General features: G+C 37.4%; 1 protein-coding gene across 1 annotated transcript in view; it reads right to left on the bottom strand.

The window, feature by feature from the left end:
- LOC308685804 (phospholipid-transporting ATPase ABCA1) overlaps positions 1-18,290 on the bottom strand; it is a gene marked incomplete at its 5' end in the record, with an annotated part of 250,800 nt that overhangs the window by 168,143 nt on the left and 64,367 nt on the right. The window contains 2 exons of the mRNA XM_081357814.1: positions 4,331-4,528; positions 17,825-17,941. Of these exons, the coding sequence (XP_081213940.1) occupies positions 4,331-4,528; positions 17,825-17,941 (315 nt within the window). The remainder of the gene's footprint in view (positions 1-4,330; positions 4,529-17,824; positions 17,942-18,290) is intronic.

Genomic DNA, 18,290 nt, shown 5'->3' with positions numbered 1-18,290 from the left:
TTCAACTGACAAAATGCCATGACTTTGAATGGTAAAAGAGCCAAACATCTTATTAGAAAACACATCATCTGCTCTTCACAACAGTCTTTAATCTTGTGCACATGCATTCAGTGGAACAACCCAAATAATACATCATTTGAGCTCAAAAAGAGCTTAAAACTACAGGATTTAATTTGTTAGCATTAGTTAATGAATTAGGTATCATGAACTAATATAAAACCATATATTTTTTTTTTCTAATTGGTTCATTCTAATTTATAAATATAATTCATATTTTTTTAATATAATTTATAATTCACATTTTCATGTTGAAAACCATACTTAGTAATGGTAATTCAAATGTAAAAATAGAAACTAAATAAGATAGTTAAGACACAAAAATTCTAACTAAACTAAATTTGGAGTAACTTGATCAAAAGCCTTTTTAACGGTATAAACAGAATAAAACTATATTCTCAGAGGAGTAGAAATATTACAAAACCAAAAAAAAAAAAAAAGTAATGATGGGTGGGTTTTCTACATTAAGGTTAATAAATACTGTTTAAAGATGATATGCATGGTAATTAGGGCTGTCACTTTACGTTCGAAAATCGATTGCACAATCGATCGGACCAACCAACGCAAGTTTCGAAAACGAAAATAGGGAATCGATTTTAACGGTCTTTTCTCGGAGCGCGTCCAGCTCGTCATGTTATGCCCGCAGCGAACGCGGCTCTGACAAACACGCATAACAGCAATGATCCTTCTGCATAATGTGTCTCTTTTTACTACAAAACTGTGAATTTTCTGTGTCTCATGCATTCAGATACAGATTCGGGCAACGGTCTATCGCCTACATAGGCGAAATTTGTTTGGCATTTCTAATCGTAAACACAGCCATGTTGAAGAATGAGGTAATGTTTTTCATATGCTGCGTGCTATGGCAGTCCACTATGCTTATTGCTTTTCGAGAATGTTGCACTAGTCATTGTGCGCGAAACTTCACGCCAATAAATCTTCAGAAATATTGCTGACTTGTGCGCGTCAGGCGCGGCGCGCACTCTTTACGTTCGTCCTAATGCCTGTTAGTTGTCCATGGATTTGCCCATATATGGCGTTTTATTTTTCAATTTTCGATTTTACAATCGATTCAATGAACACTTATGTCTCAAAAATCGAACAGGATTTTTTCATAAAAGTGACAGCCCTAATGGTAATGTTTAATCACTTTATGATATTGTTTACAGATTTTACTGGTGATTTGATATTATTGATATACTACTAAAATGTGTTATTGAAACAATCGGTCCTTACAGGCTTTTGGTCATCCTAAAACTTACAAGAATACAAACTTCAAAAACAAGAAAACTTGCATGGATTGTAGTGCTGCAGAAAACTGGAATAGATTTTATATTTTAATATTCTATATATTAATCTCGCGGTTTCACAGACCAGGCTTAAAGGCACAATATGTATTTTTTTTGCTTTAAAAATATAAAAAAATCACTATATCTATGTTATATATTTTTTAAAGTTGTGTATTTACATTATCCCGACAGTTCCAATTAACTTCTAAATCCAGAGAAATTAATATTTTAATTCGAAGACACGGGTCTTTATTTCCGTTATGTCGCAGTCAATGGCGTCATATCCGCGTTGTCCCTGGTTTCCGCCTATGGTGCTATGGTAAGCGTGATTTTTTTTCCCAAACCACTTCAGCGGAAATCCCGCCCTGCAGCCTATTTAATTGGTTCAGGTTACAGTGACGGGTAGGTTTAGGGATCAGTGTTTGGTGTAGGCAATCTGTGACGGGTAGGTTTAGGGATCAGTGATTGGTGTAGGGCAATCAGGGCGGGATTTCCGCTGAAGTGGTTTGGGAAAAAAAATCACGCCTATGGTAACCAGAGCTATGAGCAGAGCCGTCTGATTAACCAAAGCGACAGACGCAGACATCTGTGGAGTTCGCAATGTCTATTTGCACGCTGTTGTTGTTTTGTTCAAACATTATGGACCATGGCAAGCAGACTTTGGATAAAAACGGAGAACTAAAACGAGAATCAATATCAGCGCGGTGTTTTCGAGATGCAGAGAGCTCCCATAGACAGTATATAAACGAGAGCTCCACGTCCGAGACTTCGACCGCTTCTACATGTACTTTATTAAACAGGTGAGCACATTTACATAAAACTAATCAATGTTATATAACGTTAGTTCAACAATGATAAAATGTTAGAATATGATCTGTATGTTATTCTAATGTTGATCTAGCTTACTGCTAAGTTAGTCTCATACAGACAAACTAACACATACTTTTCAACACATTCAAATGCAGTTTAGTGTGCTAGTGTAACGTTAGACCAGGTGAAACAGCGCTGCGTTACCTCACAAGTTTAATTTGTCTAATAAACTGACCTGTGAGTTGTAATTCTGCTCTTGCGTGTAGTTCGGTAGAATGAAATGTCCATATTCCTTTTATATCCGCGGGAGCTCGCGTCGCGTGTGGAGCTGATAGCTGTCTCTTAGCAATCCCGAACTGCTTCATATCACAGTCATGATAAAAACATCTATGTATTCAGTCAACCATAAACATTATTAGATCGGCCGGCTTGACGTTGACGACAACATCCATAATTCTTAGCATGTGTTGCGTCATCAAACTACGCCTTTGTTATTGTAAAGAGGTTAGCGACCCCTAGTGGAGAAAAAATCCCATACTGTACGTTTAAGCCTAGTCCTAGATTAAAATGCATGTTTGAGCTGTTTTTACCGAAAACAACTTGCACTGGCATGTCTTCAAATATGTGTCATTGTTTTGTCTCAAGATGCACATCAGTAATGTTTTTTTATTTTTATTTTTCAAAGGCATGTTTATAAAAGCTACTTAAATGCCCTAATTGAACTAAAGTCTAATCCTGGTTTAGTTTAAGCCCTGTCTGTAAAAACCAGACCAATATAGTATATTTTAATATTCTAAATGTTTTGTTCTACAATGTTTCTTGTTGGTGTAGCTAGTGTAACTATCCCTTTAGTCATTTATCAGATGATTTAAACAGACTTAAAGCAATTGTACCACATATTAAGGACTCCATTGCTTGTGTCAACACAAATGTAATGTGCTGCTTTGATTTCCACCACACAGTATCTCTGAATGTCATGACAAGGATTCAGCATTTTGCTGTACAACTCAATGCATCTAGATACGCACAGGATCAGTCTCTCTTCTTTTGTGCTTTGATTGGTTTTGATCACAAAATGATACATCATGCAAATTAATCACTGTGATCATTGGCTGCACTTTCAGCATTACAATGCTTGACTAGTGTGCAACAATACAGCTTGACTCTTTGCTCTATAGAGTGGGATCATATGAAAAGGCCTTTAGAGCGCACCCATTACAGTTTCAGTGTGCTTGAATCAATCAGAGGTTCAGTGCCTTTATACTGGCTCACTGATCAACCTTTGTGAGACTCAAACCTGTAACTTTTTAGTTGCCAGCCCAGATTGTTCACGCCCTAGGCTGCACCATCCTGATCCTGCCTGAATTTCAGACAAATTGAGAATAAAAGAGGGAAGAAAACGGTGAAGAGAGCAAAAAGAGATCAGAACAAAGGAAGGCTGAAAAAGGCTAAGAGAAAAGCAGCGATTCTGAATGAAACAAAGTTAATTGTTGTGAGAAAATCAAAAGAGACATGCAAAACAGATGGATGGACGAACCAGCAATTCAGAGTTTAGGAATTGGCTCGTTTTCGATTCATGAGATTGGCAACATCCTTCACAGGATGTTGAATTAGAATTTGAATTGTAAGAGGAATAAAGGTAATGGCATGCAGGGACTTAAGGCCTATATAACATTCAAACTTAAATTAGTTTTTTTTTGTTTTTGTTTTTTAAGCCAACGTTTAAAGTTTGTCTTTAAGAACTTAAGAAAGCCTAATAAGAAATTACAGTTCTGGCCATTTCTTTAAATTTCAGTTCATTCTTTTTCCTTAAATTCAAATTTGAATGACAAATTCTGCATCCTGTTTGCTACCTCAGTTCAAATTCAATTCAAATTCAGGAATTGAAAGGCAAAGAAATGGCATTCTCCATTCAGTTCTGGGAAATTTAAAAGCCTACATACAGTACTTTCAAACAAACATTCAAAGTTTGTCCTGATTAATGTAAACTTTTAGTGGAAAAGTACATGTTTTGCCATTTCTTTGAATTTCAATTTGCAAATTTGAATTACAGTTCTGCATCCTGTTTGCTATACTTCAATATAAAATCAACAGAAATTCAGGAAATGAATGGAAATGCATTCTCCATTCAATTCTGAACAGCCCTGCAACAAACTACAGTGTAGAAAACAGACCCGTAGAATCTGAGTGAGTTGCTGTGCTATCTGGCTGATGGCGATGAAGATGTTACGCCAGTCGAAGGCTGGCATTCCTGCTGGGCGCTTGGACTCGGGACCGTTAAACAGGAAGTTGCTGATAAGCGCTGTGGACAGACTAGTATCCTCCAGCCTCTGGTCCAGAACTACTGCAAGAACAGGGTTCTTCAGAAGACCCTGTAAAACACAGAACACATTCACAGGGTTACACAACACAACCGATGTATGCTGCTCACTTCACACAACATGTAAAACTACGGTTGTGACAAACCAAGATTTCAGTAGTCGACACTTGATAACAATTACACAAGAGCAGTGAATGTTTCTCTTGTTCTTGCTATTATTGTTGTTAATAATATACTGTACATCAGATATTGGACAGATCTGTTATAGGCTTTATACTTCAGGGTCTTATCCAGAAATCCTGTATTTATTTTTTTAGCCCACCTTTATTCAACTGTGTTTACTTTAATATGTTGATATGTCTTTTTATGTGTTTTGGCTGTTGGTTTACACGATGGAAAGAGCCGTTCTCTTTGGGTGCCTGAAAACACAAACTTTTCAAAATGGGTTTGAAAGTGCAAGTTTTTGAAAACGGTTTCTGTGTAAACAACAAAAACGTGAATCTTTGAAGATGACATCATGCACATGCATGTTATGTGTTCAATCTATAGTGTTTCATCGTCATCTAATGGCCTGGCAGAAGAATACAGCATTTTTAGTCTTTTTCGCGGATCCGTGTGAATGGGGATCGTTTAGACAACGGTGCCGTCTGTTCGGGGAAAACTCAAAGTAAAAACTTCTCCGTTTTAAACATATCGTTGTCGTGTAAACGTACCCTAAAACTATTACCACTATATAACTATAAGGTTATTGAACTAAAGCTGAAATAAAATCTAATATAAATAATAGATAAAAAAACATTATCTAATATTTAGAAATAAAATGAGAGAATAACTAACTGAAATTTGTAACTAAAATGCAATAGCAATAAATTGAAGTCAATTAGAAATATTTAAAACTTAAAGACAAAATCACTTAAATTTAAACAAATTAAAATAAAAAAAACATATATAACAAAACATTAATAAATACTATAATAGTATATAATTCAGGGTTATTATCGTTAACTAAAACTTTTTAAAAATGAAACAATTAAAAACACTTCTGTTACTGTAATTGAAATAAAGCTGAAATAAAATCTATATAGTTGAAAAACTAAACAAAAATTTGAAATGTTTCCTTGGCAATAAACTAAAATGAGTTTAAGTTGAGCGCTAAAATTATTAACTGGAAATAAATAAAAAATAAAATAAATCAAACCTAAATGGCAGTATAACAATAATACAATAAATGACAAAAGTACATTCTGATATGACTAAAAATTAAACTAAAAGTATAAAAATAAAAGCTATTCAAAATATTAATAAAACTACAATAAAACCTAAAATAACACTGATATAAATCATTCTAAAATAACACTGCACCAAGACAGCCATTTTGACCAGGAAGTGCATTCGAACATTTTTGTGCACAATCGCATTACCACACATGCCATGAGAAGCAAATAGCCTACGCATTCAAGTCTTCCAAAGCAGCTGCCTATCAGTCAGACAACCATCGGTACTGAACTGACTAACTGCTCAGCACTAACAGGAACACCCATACTATTGCAGTTTTTGTACGTAAAAGTATTTCTCACATCCCTGTGCTAAATGAAGGACAACTGCATCCTCCAGACTTTCAGAGAGCATGTTATTCTCTGTACAGCCAGGCAATTAGTGTGTGCACTATCCTCTCTCGCTCTCTCTCTTCAAGCTAGGTGGCACTGTTGCTCTTCAGAGTTGTCTGGAATCAAGCTTAGCACTGCAAAAGCCTCTTTGTCTCTGCGTTTCACTCACACGCAGACACACTCACACGTTTTTGTCATAAATTGCAGTTCCACCCCTCTCCTTTATCATTCCTTGTCCTAACCTGCAAGGATAAAATCGTGTCACTCTACACAGGGGTGCACAACAAACACATACACGAATATACAAACACACAAACAGCATACATGTGCACGGACATGCAAATTTTCATTTTTATTCAATTTCACATGAATATTTAAACATCCATACACACACACACTCCACATACATCTAACATGCTAACATAAAAATACTAGCACACATAAATACACATGAATGCATCACGCGCGCACACACACACACACACACACACACACACACACACACACACACACACACACACACACACACACACACACACACACACACACACACCTATAAACGTACATATGACATATTCAAACAAACATACAAACACCCACACACATTTGTTGAATGTCACAATTCATATGTAAATCATTATGTTGCCTTGAGTGTGGTTGTGGATTCTTTTGAAAGTGTGTGTGTGTGTGTGTGTGTGTGTGTGTGTGTGTGTGTGTGTGTGTGTGTGTGTGTGTGTGTGTGTGTGTGTGTGTGTGTGTGTGTGTGTGTGTGTGTGTGTGTGTGTGTGTGTGTGTCCATAGTAACATTCACTCCTGCATCTCATTTGGCTGAAGCACCTAATAAAAGAGTGACATCATTATTATTAAAGTCTTACTATCAATAATTCTAATTGTATTAAAAGTGCCCAAATCTGTTTAGCACATCACTGCAAAAGGGCTGGAGGAACCAATGCAGGAAATGAACAAATTGGTGCTCGTTCTTGTCTGAAGTGAAATGTGTAGACAAATGTATGATAGCTAGATATAAAAGAGAGACAGACAAACAGACAAACATATACTGTAGACATTTACATTATGTGCTGGGTGCCACATTAATACATTCTTCTTTGGATCACTATTTCAGAACCATTGGCACACTATTTTCCAATAAAACAAAGCTCTGCTAGTTAAAATGTTTTCAAATTAAGCAGTATTAAATGAACACATTAGGGCACTGCAGCTAATGGAGGCCACCATTAAATATTTTAGCCATTAAACATAAATCATTGTGCCAAAACACCTGACTATAAAAATGTAATTTACTCCGAGATCAGACAAGAGACTCTGACAGCCAACCAAACAGTTTAAATGGAAACAGACAGAGACACTGGCTCTGTTCAATAACCCTAGTGGACTGCTGCACCATCTTCTCAAGAATCATTGTAACTGAAATTTAGGATGCATGGCTGATTTGGAACCCCTTTACATTGAGTGAAGTCATCTTCATGTGAAGTACATGTGCGACTCGACTCATAACTGATAAAGGAGTGATTATAAAGGATCTTTACAATCGAACGGAATCAACCGACTGTTCACTTGCCTTTAATGATGTAACTTTATCAGTTAGGTAGTTTTTGCTGTGGTATCAAAGTACTTAAAGTGTGCTTTATGTAACAACTGGAAAGCAAAGTAACATTTGTTACCCCTCAATTATTATTTTTTCTTGCTGATACGAAAAATGATCCAAACTGTGACTCAAAACCGTAATTTGATCCAAAGTGTGAGCTTTGTGATCTGTTAAACCACTATAGTTTACATAATACATAATAGTTTAGCATCCAAATACATTGCGAATATGGAAACATTTGGATTCGTGCCGTATGAGACAGTGCATTCTCTAGCAACCATCAGCCTGCACAACTCCCACTAGCTGGCCTCCGTTACACACGCAATGCAAGAGTGAAATGTCTATTTATTGTAGCAGAAGCGCAACAAAATAATGTTTCATGAAAAATAAAGCGAAGATGATGAACGAACTACAAGGAAGCACAAAAAATGAACATATACATACAAATGAGTAAATGCAAACAAGAGTTTGTTGTTACTTGCCAACAGACAAACAATGACACTCAACCAGTGTTACTCGCGTATAGTGCAGAATCAAAGCAACATCTGCGTCTGTTTTCAGGCCTTCCCGCTTAGCTCTCTCCAGCGCTGGAAAGCTTTTCCAATATTAACGCGGGTCCTAAAGCTCTTTCCTGATCATAACCCTTCGTTTTCCATTGATAGTCTTATGAGCTTTTCTCTTTTGTAATGTCTCTCAGCCATCTCTCTTTCTACAGTATTTCTTCAAATCTCTCTCTTGCTCTTACGCTCTCCTCCACCGTCATACGCCCCCTAATGCTGATTGGCTACACGTTTGTTGTTGTGTCTGGCTGTGTCGGTCCAACCAACTTTCAAACAGCGTTTTTTAAATATCGCTTGCACCACCTTTAAATTGACAGGATTGGTTGTGGAGTGAGGGGAACTAAAAAGCATATAGCTAAGTTTATAGTGTTTATGTTGATAGTGTTTATAGTGTAGATTTTCACTGTCGGTTGATGGTTAACCAGTTAAGTATGAGCATCTACAACATAATTGTTTATTCAGCATCACACTATAAGTGCTTTTAGATGCAGTGAAATGTTAGAATTCAACATATGGGGGCAAAAAAAAGTCCCTGTATGGTAAATGGACTGCATTTATATAGCGCTTTCACAGACCTATGGCCACCAAAGCGCTTTACATAGCCTCACATTCACCCATTCACTCACTCATTCACACACCGACGGCGGTGTCAGCCATGCAAGGCGCCATCCAGCTCGTCGGGAGCAGCTGGGGTTAGGTGTCTTGCTCATGGACACCTCGACACTTGGTCAGGTGGAACCGGGGATTGAACCACCAACCTTTCAGTTTGTAGACAACCTACATGAACCACTGAGCCACTGCCGCCCCTACTATAAGCCGCCCCTACTATGTGCCGCCCACACTATAAGTGCTTTTAGATGCAGTGAAATGTTAGAATTCAACATATGGGGGCAAAAAAAAGTCCCTGTATGAGCTAATGTATGTTTTATTTATATCACATGATATAGTTATGGAATATCACACAAGAACGAATGCCATGTTTTATCAAATATCACCACAATTGCAAATGTGATACTGATTTTATACAACATTTCAAAAACAAGAAGTTAATTTAGTGAGTTCTATTTTATACACAAAGTGTTGACTGTTTTTGCTCTATTTCGCCAATGGAAATAGTTCCAAACAAAACCATCGCAGAACTGCAGCACATCTTAGAGCAACACACAGCAGAGTGTTTCATTACGGAATAAATGTGCATTTTTGAACAAATCGGTTGAGAAAATAATACAATGACCCATTTAGGGGTGTCGCAATATACCGGTTTTGACGATAATCGTGACATTCAAAGCATGAAATATCGACATCGTGTTAATTTAGAGTGTGACAATATACCGGTATTGGCGATAACCACAATGTTTCAAATGAATAAGACTCTTATGATAACATGACACGTAAATACTCCAGCGCCAGTAGGCTACCTGGCTGACCTCTCAGGTGTCTGTATTGCACCCGCGGACACCTATCAAATAAGAAGGCGAAGCAGCGAGCGCCCGCGCCCGCGCAACTAAAGTGAAACACTCTGTCTTTCCACACCCGAAAAAAGTAAGCTCGCCAGTATGGAGTTCTTCGGCTTCAAAGAAAACAGCACCTTAAAGGGAATCGCACACCGGACAAGCAGCGCCAGCGTCTTTAAAATTCGAACACATTATTCTCTTTGAGTGTACACACACCAATGGTGCCGTTCAGCGTCTGTCCGTGGCGCCCAGCAACGGCTCAGGACCTTGTTCAAAATCCTGCCGCGACACAGAGCGCCATTTAGGCTACATAGTTTTATATTAAATTTACATTATATTTGTCTCAAATCATCGTAAATGACTTCACCCTGTGCTGCAATATAGCCTACATTTAATTTTACATTAATTTACAGAAATCAACTGCTTGAATGAAAATTACTGATGTTATCGGATTTTCAGGTGATGAGGTCTCTGAGGTAAAGTGTTCAGATCACAGATTCAGCAACTATTGTATTTAATTGTAACAGTACAATCATAACATAGTACATAATTGATCTTAATTTCATAATGTCCTTAAGCATTAGAATATTGCTGGCCCTAAACTGAGAAAGAGCGTGTCCGGTGTGCGATATCTCGAGTTGTCCTACACGCGAAGCGGCGCTGCAGAATGTGTAGCCTCCGTGTCCATCACCCTGCAGATTACGCCATTTTACAGAGAGTAAATTGCTATTATTTTATAAGTCATGGAAAAGGAAACGTGACATTTACCTATTAACAGGGGGTTTCTGTGTTCATATTAATAAAGGGTGATTATTAAGAACCCCGTTTTCTTTTCTCATCTTATTTTTGTATTTGAATTTGCACTTGATTTTTTTGTTAAAATCTGCTATCTGCATTAACCTACTTTATTGGCGCCGGCACAACAATAGGTTTAAGAGCTTTTCAGTTCTTCAGGAAACCTTCAGACAGTGTTTGCTTCAGTTTGAAACCAGATAAACTTCACATGCTTGTCTTCTTTCACAAAAATTTGCCATAGATTGAGTACGCAAGAAGTAAAAATGCATGTGCCTTGTGTTTATCAGTATCCTTATGTTTGTTGGGTAAAAAAGAAAAACTATATACCACAATATGGCCACAATAACCGTGGTGTGAAAAATCTAACATCGTGACAGCCCTAGACCCATTAATTAAAGATGATCACTTTCTTGAATCGGCTGAATGGATTAAATCTCTCAGTCATTATGAGATTGACTTGCTACCACCTATTGGCTGCTTTAGTTTCATACTTAAAGTATAATTTATTATATTCATATTTTTTATTCATATTTAAACATCAATTAAAAACAATTTCATAGCATTATGCAAATGCATTCATGTCACCTCAGATCTGCATTATAGAATCAGATTAAATGCACTAAATGTAACTTCAGATGCAACTTTTTATTTTTTTTGGTAATGTCACACAATAGTTGTGAGCGAATCTATGCTGCCTGAATAGGTAGCTTGCAATATATTGTACAGGTATAATGGCATGTGCATCTGTGTAGGTCCTGCACAAGGTTATGAGAGAGTAAAAACAAAGTTCACCATTCCTCAATCCACAATCATCTTCTCATCCTCCTCTACTCAATAACCTCATTCAAAGTGACACTGATGCAATGCGGGGAATGGGGGAAATGGAGTGATAGTGGGTTTGTCTGAAGGTGTGCCGCTGGTTAATCCCGTTCCTTCTGCTGGTGAAAATGATCCTGCACTTATCCATAATTACCTTCTCCTTTTATGCACCCTATCACAGAGGAGGAGCAATAAACTCTCTCCCCTCTCCCTCTCTCCCTCTCCCTCTCCCTCTCTCTCTCTCTCTCTCTCTCTCTCTCTCTCTCTCACTCTCTCTCTCCCTCTCTCTCTCTCTCTCTCTCAATCTCTCTCTCCCTCTCTCTCTCTCTCTCTCTCTCTCTCACACACACACACACACACACACTGCAAGCGAGATGGAAGGTTTAAGAGCTTTCGTCTCTGTCTTCATTCGTGAGGGGTGTGTGTGACTCTCTTTCATTTTCTCAGCTGAGGTGAGTCATCCATAACAATAATGGACACTGAACTACATTCAAAATAGAAGATAAGTCCTCTGTATCTGTCAACTCACTAATAAAGCACTTCCTGATAAAATACTTCATATTAAATAGGGCTGAATGCTTAATTACATTTTCAGTAATATCACTGTATGATAAAACAAGATTTGGCTGCGATTACACTCTGGTCTTGTGACATGCGAGAGCGAGTTGTAAAGTAGTCTGCAGAGGAAGCATCAACTTGGCATGCTACGCATATAGCCCTGGCCTACAGGAAATAACATTTTATGTTATCTAATCTATCTAATATCTAATATTGTGTTGGTCATACTATTCAATAGGAGTGGGAGAAAAAATTCTCTCTCCAACGATTCTGAGCTTAGTTTTTAACCACAGATGCGCGTGTATGTTTTAGAAACACCCTATTCTGCTTGCTTCCAATTCCTCACACACACACACACCACTCGAACATTCAGCAAAATAATCTTTCATGAAGTTCGGAAAGGTTGAAACGAATTACAATGACATTCGCGCGTGTTGCTCAATGTTACGCTTGCAGTGCACAGTCTCACCCGCTGGTATTTTCCTTACAAATGCTCTACGAAGGCATAATTTATGTCATTTGGAATGCTGTTGGCTTATTTGTATTAAAAATATGAAACTCACTGACAGAAGGCTGCTTTCAATTTCAAATACTGACGCGCTTTGAGTGCTCGTGCATGCGGCCATGCTGGACTCGCATGATGTAGCCTACTTGCATCTCAAAATAGTTTTACGCGAAATTAATGTAAACACAGTCTGTGCTGTCTTAAGGGATTAAACAGCAGGACAAACCACATCTTATTTCAAAAGATATCTGAGCATTAGTGTAAATTAAGCTTATTAGATCTCTCGCTGTCTATGATGTCATCATTAGTAATCAAATGACATAAAGCTGAGAAGGAGAAAAATCAAGGTGCAGCCATTTTATTTTTTTTGCTAAATGTTATAAGCATGTATTTGTTAGAAGTCACACGATATAGATGATTTATCCACAGGTGTGATTTACTTTTGAAGACCCTTCAGAGTGTCCAGATAAGGATAAGGATAAATATGGTCTCATATTGGCAAAGTTTGAGCAAGTACTTCATATCAAGCACAACCAGATAAATGAGATGTATGTTTCCTCATTTGGTGAACTGCAAATTGTGAACTTGGTGGCAAGACAGGTAAGGACATTCACCACCATTTAGAGGTCAGAATAAGAGCCACAAGACAGCTTAATATTGCCTGAGACACATTTAGAGGAAATAAGAAATGCATACTAGTTTGCAAACTCTGGAAATGCCAAGTGAGCTCATCCAGCAAGTCACGAATAGAACTCCCAAAAGACATGCACACATAAGAAGGGGCAATGCAGTCAGCAACGCAAACTCAAGAATCACTAGAAACCAGCAATACAAATGTGATAAAAGAGGACACAGACAGCACTGAAAGTGGGAGAAATCACAGGACAAGTTCTTATGTGCAGTTAACAAGGAAACAAGGCAAGTGCACTGGACTGACTGCACAATTGAAAATAGGTCAGACACCACTTTCAGAGTGATACAGGAGCTGAAGCATGTGTGACAAGTGAGGAGACATTCAAACAGACGTCACCAAAGAAAGAACAGCTCCAGCTGAGGCTTCATATTCAGAGGCCTGAGGTTGTGAAAGTACTGTTGTTGTAGTTGAGATCAGCTCATTCGAGTCCGAGTCCAGGCCAAGAGATGGCGTCACTTTTTATCTCACAATTCTGACTTTTTTTCTCACAATTGCGTGATATAAAGTCACGATTGCAAGTTATAAAGTCAGAATTGCTGGATATAGATTATGACTTTATAATAAGCAATTGGGAGATATATGGTTAGAATTGCATGATATAAAGTCGCAATTGCGTGTTATCAAGTCAGAATTGTGAGATCTAAACTCACAATTCTGAGGAGAAAAGTCAATCTTTTTTACCTTAGAATTGGACTTTATAACTCGCAATTGCGAGTTTATCTCACAATTCTGAGAAAAGATGTATTTAAAAAAAAAAGGCTGAATTGCGAGTTTATTTCTCTAAATTGTGTTTATATCTCGCAATTCTGACTTTATAACACGCAATTGCAACTTTATATCTCGCGGTTCTGAGAAATAAAGTCAAAATTGTGAGATGTAAAGTCCTAATTGTGAGATAAAAAGTCGCAATTATCTTTCAAAATGTTTTATTCTGTGGCGGAAACAAGCTTCCATACTGAGCAGATCATATGAGTCGATTTATATACCTTTATATACCACTCTCACTGTCAAATTCAAATGCTCCAGAGTGCATGAAAATATGGTCTTGGTCTCAGACTGTAGACGGACTTGAGACAGAGACAGGTTTAGAGAACTACAACACAAGAATGTACTTTCAGGGAACGGAGCCTTCTGAGTCAGGCAGCAGCTACAGAGATGGCACTAGTTGAAATTAATTAAACGATGCGTATCAGCAGGGTGGAAAGTTGATAACAGTTAAAAGAGGAGGTGAGCTCTATGCCACACATGCAGCACATCAAGTAGCCCTCTTTCTGCTACCCAAAGTGAAAGCTGAACTAAACGGTATGGAGCAAGAATACCCCCTTGATGAAGTAACAAGTCATGGTGGTGTGCAGCCATGGTGTCGGTAATCAAGTCCCGCAGAGATGCCCCCATCCGTGTCAATTTAGGCAGCAAAGAGGATAAAATTCATTCTTCCCACTGCAGAGGATTTAATCGTTAAACTCTCCAGCGCTTGTGTATTTAGCTCCTTACACAATCAAGTGGGTTTCATCAGATTCCTCTTGATGAAGTAACAAGCTGACCACTTAATGATCACTTCTAATGTTTCCCATTTTGAATTATCACCAGTCCAGAAAATTGTCAAAGAAAAACAACAGAGCAGGCATGTGATTAGTTAAGGACAAAAAAAAAAAAAAGGAAAACCTGACCCACCCATTTAATATCATTACATAATAATAATAATAATAATAATTCTTATTATTATTATTACATACTCATTTTTATTTTACAAATAAAAAAAGAAAATATTTTGAATAATGTTCTAATTTTGAAGAATCAATATTGATTCTAAAAATCCCAAGAATCCCATCTCTTCCGTTTTACAACTATTACAGCACAAAATAAACATGAAGATATGTTGAAAAATGCAGCAGAACTTACCAAAATCGATGTCATGTCACAATGTAATCGCTCAGTGTTTTAACCATGGAAAGTAATTCAAAATGTATTATAACTTTATTGTTATAAAAATTCCCTTAGGTGTAATCTAAAAGTAAGTAGCCAACAAATCAGTACATTTTAACCTTTAATATTGTAGTAATGTACAAACACAGCTTGTTGTATAGTTTTTACAGCATTAGTTATTTATAGTTATAGATATTGTTTCCTTGAGGAAATTCGCCATGTACTGTACCTGATAGGCCCCAATTAATCAATATTGAATAAAACTGAATCGGAATATCAAATCGAATCGTGAAATTTGTGTCAATGCCCATCCCTACTTTACAAGGATAAAGTTATTGTCTTTCCTGAAAGAGAAAAAGAAATGAATAATAAAGACCTTGATAACACGCTCCTGATCAAGTTCATGCAGTTCAGTTGCAATGCAGAGCTTGATCCTGAGAAGAGACTGGCTATACTGAGGAACTCTCATGGGGCCCAGATCACAGCGGAAAGCACTGCAAGCCACGGTGAGATTACTACACAGGCTGCTTCTGTGGTCAATAAGTCCTCCGTAAATGAAGCTCACCAGGGTGAACAGTCAATTAGATGCCACGCTGCAGCCAGGATTCAGATTCATCAGAAACAGGGTGGCCAGAATATACAGCGAGTACATTCAAGGTCGGGAACATTGTCAGAACTTTGGCTAACGTTCTGGCAAGGTTCTCTTAAAGTTATAAACAAACACCTTTGCCGTAACGTTAATTGAATGTGTTCAAAGTTATCTGGTCTTTAATTACTTTAGCACAAAAAACATTATTTACACTTTTTTTTTTATGCTACTATTACAGAGAACAGTTGAAAGGAACATTCCCATAATGTTTGCAGAATGATAAAATGTAATGTTTCCTTAACATCTGCATAACCAAGAACATTTAAAAAAAAAAATTAAAACATTAAATATACTGGTCGTTCTGAACGTCCAGGGAACATTCAGAAATAAAATTTTCTTAACTTAATGGGAACGTTAGCAAAAAGTTCTTAGAACATATTTTTGTTAGCTGGGGTAGTCCTTGACAAAATTCACTATAGACATCAAGGCTTACGCAGGTGTCATGAAAGAGCTTGGTGGCCGTTATTTCACAGGACATTAAATTTTGTGTGCAGGCGCGTTCATGCTGCAGTGAGACAAGGGCAGCACCACTGATCCCAAGAGAATTACCCTGTGGACCGGGGGAGAAAATAGTGATAGATCTGTGTGAACTAGTAAGATTAGATTACAATTCCAGATACATTGAGATCCTGACACTCACTACTTTCTCCAGAATCCAGGTCACTGAAAACACATTTGCTCTTTTGGCATTGTATGCACGTTTTCTACTTAGCCCACAGAACCCACATGCACTATAAAACATTACTTTTCGAAGGTGTAAATAAAACAAAGGTTAATGGAGAATGTTTTAGAAGAAAATACTTTTTCAGTCTTCTACTTCAAAATTTCACATTTAATTTAATGTTCAAATATTTGTGAAATGTACTAGCAATTTCTAAATAAAAATGTTTCAAAGAAAATACAACACAGATCCAGATCACACTATACACGTTAGAAACAAGCAAAAATGCAGTTTGAAATTGACCAATCCCGTCAACATGCGGGCTGTTTTTAACATATCATTCACTGCTGCGAAGCAGTGGAATCTCAAGTGAAGTCAGGTTATCCAAGTATATTGTTTTCTGTTGATATGAAAAATTGTTTACACTTAGCTGTATAGCGGATGAATTGTGTATATGATATATATTACGATGTTATGATGAAATATATGCCTTTCTCCACTGATGTTCTGAGTTGTTCAAAGCGTCTAAGGATGCTGAATTTTTAGAAGGCAGCTGTCTGACTCTGAGATGGCGTACAGGAACATTATTAGCTGTTTGATAACGTAGTCGAGCTAATCATATTAATTACCGTTATGTGTAGAGTGTAGAGTATGAAGTAAGTAGCTTAAGGCATGATTTTTTTTTCACAGGAAAACAAACGTTTAAATATGTCATTTTGGTGATCAAAGAAGAGTTTAAAGGAATAAAATGATTGACTACAGGGGGACTGTAATTTGAGTTTGATGTAATTCATAATCCATGGTAACTAGATGTTTTAATTGGAAACATACAGAGCATAACTTCAAAAATGTTTATGTATTCTGTATTCACTTAGATCTGCCTCTATTTAGTTTGTCTACAATGCCCATTTTTTTACAATCCAATAATTTCCTGATGGACAAAATCAAGTCCCATCCAGACCTGGCTTCCTTGTTAGATAAATAATATTCATTCATATACTTCAGTAGCTGTCTAACATTTCATAAAAAAAGTTAACATCACGTTTGTTCACGGGGTCAAGAGCCGTGAGAGGACGTGATTACTGATGAGCGCCACCTGCGCAACGCACCTGTCTCGTATTTCTCATGGAGGAGCTACGGAAGCATAAAAGGAGGAGCGACGACAGTGAAGGACGAGAGAGGACCAGGCCTGGACTATTTATGTTATGTTTTGTGTTTTTTTTTTTTTTTTGGATTATTAAAGTCTTTAAATGTTCGCCAGTTCCCGTCTCCTTCCCATAACAACTAACCTCATTACAACGTTAAAGGCATAGTTCGCCCAAAAATGAAAATTCTGTCATCATTTACTACATCATTTTTGGGTGAACTATCCCTTTGAGCCACGGTGCTCAAACAGGTGACACAGGCAAATTGCATAATTTGTCTGCCCGGTTCACCCCTCTTCTGCCTGATGCATTTGCCCTCTTTACAGTTCAGACTGTGAATAAAAAGGCCAAAAAGAGAAATGATCTCACCCGTAGCGTGTTGATCTGTGTGCTGCTGTTGAAAAAATTCCAGATCAAATCTTTATTCTGCAGCCATGCCTCTGCCAGTTCGCCAACTTTAGCCACAGCGTCAAAGGTGCGGTTGGCCTGGTGACAAACAGATTGCATTGTGAAACACTGTTCAGAACACTTAGTGTAGGCACTTCATCTCATTGATTGAAATACTTGGATTTGGTTGGCCAATTACTGCATTGAATGGTCAAATATGTTATATACCATTATATACCGTTATACCACTGTATATATTTTAGCATTGCCAGCGGATCTGTAATAACCCTCTGTCGATCTGACTGTCCGTGGGCAGGGTTACAAAAATGCAGAAGTATAATCTGTAGTTTTATACAAAGAAATGTGAATTTCTCAATCCAGGTAACACACAGAATGAGTAAACATTGTAACATACTACTGACATCGCAACAAAGCAGCATGAAAATCG

The sequence above is a fragment of the Scardinius erythrophthalmus genome (genome assembly GCF_964197995.2).
Source record: "Scardinius erythrophthalmus genome assembly, chromosome: 2".
Classification (NCBI taxonomy): domain Eukaryota; kingdom Metazoa; phylum Chordata; class Actinopteri; order Cypriniformes; family Leuciscidae; genus Scardinius; species Scardinius erythrophthalmus.
Note: the sequence above shows the minus strand (reverse complement) of the source record. Positions and strands in the feature narration are given on the sequence as shown.